Genomic DNA, 5217 nt, shown 5'->3' on the forward strand with positions numbered 1-5217 from the left:
AGCAGCCCATGCTTGGTTTCCATAAAAAATAACAGTGGTTGTGAATGTTGATGCTTAGTCTAAATAACAAATATTTTATCGGGAGCATTTATACTGGGATGTTGTGGATCTTAGGAGATGTTACAGAACCATTTGATGTAAATTTCTTTGATGTACTGAAAAAAATCTATATAGATTACTTTTATGCGGGCTTTTGCAGGCGGGAGCGGGACAAAACATGAATGTCGCGGGGCAGGAGCGAGACCAGATAAGATATTTTTCAGGTCTCTAGTGTGTAGGCCTTCTTGCATTATTATGCTGTTACATTATGATTATATATTCAGTGGCATAAAATGGTCTTTTAAATGACAATAATATCGCTTATCGCAATTATTTCTGGGGCAATATATCACACAAATATACTGTTTTTTATAATATACTGCACCATTTTAATGTTTTTAAAATCTAATAATCTCACCAAAGCTGCATTTATTTGAACAACAATACTGTAAAAGCAGTAAAGTGAAATATTACTACAATTTAAAATAACTGTTTTCGTTTTAAATGTATTTTAAACTGTAATTTATTCCTATGATGCAAAGTTGAATTTTCAGCATCATTACTCCAGTCTTCAGTGTCACATGATCCTTCAGAAATCATGCTAATATGCTGATTTGCTGCTCAAGAAGCATTTCTTATTATTATTTATCAATGTGGAAAACAGTTGTGCTGCTTCATATTTTTGTGGAAAATGTTTTTCAGGATTCTTTGAATAGAAAGTCCAAAAGAACAGCGTTTATTTGAAATAAAAAAAAGTTCAAACATTTTATATGTCTTTTCACTTTTGATCAATTCAGTGCATCCTTGCTTCAGGCTTCTGCACAGTATCACAATATGATATATAATTTAATATATACACCTCTCATTCTTCCAGGCTCAGGGTCGTTCTCGCTGTCAGGGTCAGCTGACTGCTTCCTTGGAGTTCCTCCAGTGAACGGAGAGCAGCCTCCCTATCACATGGGGGCTCAGGTACGACTCTCTCAAACTCAAACAGCATTCCTGCTCCCCTGCCGCATGTCATTGTCCCTGTGCATGTGTTAGGATCTCACTGGTTCAGTAACATTAGAGGGAATGATGTGGTTTTGTGTGTTGGCTTTGCCGTGCAGCTCTGCCTAAATGTCCTTTTCCTCTTCTCTCTCTGGAAGGATGCTCAATCACGCTTCTCAGAAAGACTCTATAGTACCAGAGAGAGCCGGGTGAGGAGCTCATTACATGCATGCTCGTGTCTGCCGTCTATCAGTCTCGCTTTTTAAGTGACTTAAAAAGGCATGCACATCACTGTGATCTGTGATCTTTACTTGTTTATGCTTTTTTGCAAGGATTCACATGCTCTGTTGATTATAATCAAGGTCTATTCACATCAAGAGCGATGTGTGAAGTTGCACATGATTTATTTATGAGAAACATTCACACATATGAACAAAGGTGAATTACACTTATATGTATCATATATGTATCACATATATACTCTTTGAATGGAAGTATCCAGAAAAAAACTATAAATGTTTAAATTAATGTTAATATTATCATTATCTGATAATACAAATTTTGCTTCAAATAAGTGTGAAATACGAATGTAGCTTGATATAATGATAATAATATTGGTCTATTGTTATTATCGTTACTATCATGATCTGATAGTACCGATTTCACTTCAAATAATTGTGAAATATAAATATATCTTGTTAAAATTATATTAATAGTGTATTATTAGTAATAAAAATAATTGTGCTGTATAAATGTTAGTTATTATAATTGTATTGTTGTTGTTAAATGTAAATTATTATCTCTAAATTAAATCAGAATATTATCAGATTTCACTTGCTTTAAGCATAAAACAGGAATATATTGATAGAACGACAATATATTAGTCATAAAAATAAAGTGTGGTATAAATGTTTAAATTGCATTATTATTTTTGTTATTATTATCTGACAGTATATATTTCACTTGCATTAAATAAGTGTTAAATAGTAATATATCTTGAAATAATGATAATAGTGTTCTATTATTAGTAATAAAATAATACATGTGATCAGCTTCTCATTAATAATGTGCACCATTTTACAAAATAGCTTTTGATTTATTAAAAGAAGAAAGCATTGCGTTTACAATATGGCTTCTGCAGTGAAATCACTAAATGTCCATATAAAAGAAGTGAACGCTAACGCGTTACTTTGAACACAATGTGAACAACATGAAAATAATGTCAAATGTTTTCCTCATGTCAATCCAAACTATTACTTTCAGCTGGATCATTGTAAATAACGTCTTCAGCATATACTTAAGCAATTTTTTTTTTCACTCAATTTGAATAGGCCTTAAAGGGATAGTTCACCTAAAAATGAAAATTAGCCCATGATTTACTCACCCTCAAGCCATCCTAGGTGTGAATGACTTTCTTCTTTCAGATGAATACAATCGGAGTTCTATTAAAAACATGTCTCTGGCTCTTCCAAGCTTTAGAACCGCAGTGAATGGGTGTTGATATTCAATAGTCCATTAGAAGTCCAATAAAGTGCATCCACATACGTCAGTTAGCGGAAGCTAGAGATTACGGTTTATAAAGTTTTAAAGGGGTCATAGGATGCCCATTTTCCACAAGTTGATATGATTCTTTAGGGTCTTAATGAAAAGTCTGTAACATAGTTTGGTTAAAATTTTTCAATGGTAGTGTAAAAAACACCTTTTTTTACCGTCAAAAACAGCTCTTTTCAACTCAAGCTGTTTTTGTAGCATTTTCCTTTAAATGTTAATGAGCTCTGCTGACCCCGCCCCTCTCTTCCGAGCTGCTCTCAGAGAGACTGTTTACTTCAGCCGCATTCATTGTGAAACTTGCTAATTAGCACATTGTTAGGAAAGGCGATTTGCAAAGATTCATTACAAAACATACTCACTTCTTCTGGAGGTGAGGCTGGATCATGAATGATTCGTGCGAACATAGACACATTTATGTAGATCAGGGGCGCATTCCCTTCAAAAATAAATGTAATCCAATGCGAGTTCAGCGGCTCAGATGTCGGGAGTAAATGACGACTGCTATGTTCATTATTACATCCAACAACAGAACACCTCAATCGCTTAGGAGTCATTCTTGTCTACATATGCTCCGGCGGTGAAACAATGGCGGACTGATGACAGCTCACTCAGGCGGGTCTAAGGTAAGACGCAAGTCCAGTCTGTGCTGAAACGCTACTGTCAATCAAACTATCATGGGAGGGGCCTATTTTTGTGACGTCACACAGACAGGCATCTGAGAATGGCTTGAAATGAGAAAAAAACAACCATAACCAGATTAAAAAAAAAACACTGGGGGGATTTTTATCATTATAGGGTGGTTGTGTACACACACTGCCAACACACATTTCAGTTCAAACAACTTCTAAAAGTGCATGTAGCATCATATGACCCCTTTAAATATGGATATTTTTCTTACACAAATGCATCGATTTGCTTCAGAAGGCCTTTATTAACCTCCCACAGCCTTGTGGAGAACTTTTTATGATGGATGGATGCACTTCATTGGACTTCTATTGGACTTTTGAATTCCACCCATTCACTGCCATTATAAAGCTTGTATCAGCCAGGACATTTCTTAATATAACTCAGATTGTATTCATCTGAAAGAAGAATGTCATATACACCTAGGATGGCTTGAGGGTGAGTAAATCATGGGGTCATTTTCATTTTTGGGTGAACTATCCCTTTAAATACTGTCATGGATGCTAGTATTTTAATATGTTTAGAGATCTCTGTACAGGACGACTTCTGTTTGTATGGTTTTAATAGCAGTTTTCTGTCTCTGCAGACTAATGGTAACTGGCAGGAGCAGAACACGCCACCCTCCGCCACTTCACCCGGCAGCGATCACTCCGACAACTCTGACTGATGAACTCCTTCCGCTGACGTCCCACTCAGACACGGGAGGACAAACGGAATGACGAAAGAATGAGGCTCACTCTTCTACCCAACTGCAGTTTTAGTTTTTCACGTTTTTGTTTTTAGAAGCTCAATATCAGACTTGACATTGAGCTCATGAAACACGAGCAGAAATTTTAAATAGTTTGTTAATCGTTCATAAAGCTGTTTTTATGAAAATTGTCGTATTCCATTCGATACGGTAATTTACAAAAGAATGGGCCTCATTAATGAAGCATGAAGTAAATTGTTTGTAAAATTGTAATTTTTTGCATTCAGTTCAATGTGAGCAGAACAGATTTCAGTCAAAATGTCGCATGTATATATATATGTATGTGTATATATATATATATGTGTGTATATATGTATATATATATATATATGTGTGTGTGTGTGTGTAAAGCTAATTTACTTAAGTTTGTGTTACAGTTCATGCAGTTTATGCATATGCATACATATGTGTGTGTGTAAATATATATATATATAGTTTTACAAACAACTTAAGCATCTGTTGAGCTTTTGTTTCATGAATAAGGCCCTTTTTTCTGTTTGGATGAATGAGTGTGTTTCTGTGAGAGAGGAGCTGGATGAGATCTTGGTGTATACTTGCCGTCATGTATTTTATTTCAGTTTTATTTCACTTTTCCACTACATTACAACTTCCACTATTTGTTACTGCAATATCTGGGTGTTGAAAGGGGAACTTTTTAAACTGCATTAAGACTGCTTTCATTATAGTTATTATAGTTAACTCTATATTGTTTATTCAGAGCTCAGATAGAATTGGCTTTGGTGAAGGGGGCAAAAGAGAAAAATCCAAAGATTGTTTTTTTGTTGTTGTTGTTGTTGTTTTCCATGTATGTGTGCGTTTCTCTTTTTTACTGGGTTTGTGTATGTATCAGTTATATGAATGAGGTGTGTTTGCTGTCTTTATTTACCGTTTGAATGAGTATATCAACAGTGCTGTCTTTTCTCTGTACAGTGAAACACACCTGTATTCTCTACCTCTTTTACAATAAAGACTCTGTGTACACATTCATCATTTGCACTTAAATATTGTTTTTCTAAGCAAACGATCAGTTTCACCTTTATTTTTATCGCTGAAAAATGTTTACTTAAAATATGGCAATTGCAGCCCATTTTACTTCAGTAATCTGATTAATTTCCCAGTGAAATGTTATTTGTTAATATTTAGCTGGATGATATTTCAGTCAAGTTGGACTCTATGGAAGTAGCGTCTCACAAAAGCGAGAAAATTTG

General features: G+C 34.8%; 1 protein-coding gene across 3 annotated transcripts in view; it reads left to right on the plus strand.

The window, feature by feature from the left end:
* The window catches only part of LOC107715578 (pre-B-cell leukemia transcription factor 2-like), a 13493-nt gene extending 9192 nt beyond the window's left edge, over positions 1–4301 (plus strand). For 2 of the 3 annotated variants that reach the window (XM_016521722.1, XM_016521724.1), the window contains exons 7-9: positions 914–1008; positions 1185–1235; positions 3848–4301. In XM_016521722.1, coding sequence (XP_016377208.1) covers positions 914–1008; positions 1185–1235; positions 3848–3928 — 227 coding nt within the window. In that variant the 3' untranslated portion in view covers positions 3929–4301. The remainder of the gene's footprint in view (positions 1–913; positions 1009–1184; positions 1236–3847) is intronic. The other variant, XM_016521723.1, reaches the window with a different exon arrangement.
* Positions 4302–5217: the final 916 nt, after the last annotated feature.

The sequence above is a fragment of the Sinocyclocheilus rhinocerous genome, unplaced genomic scaffold (assembly GCF_001515625.1).
Source record: "Sinocyclocheilus rhinocerous isolate Xijiao unplaced genomic scaffold, SAMN03320098_v1.1 scaffold2165, whole genome shotgun sequence".
Lineage (NCBI taxonomy): Eukaryota > Metazoa > Chordata > Actinopteri > Cypriniformes > Cyprinidae > Sinocyclocheilus > Sinocyclocheilus rhinocerous.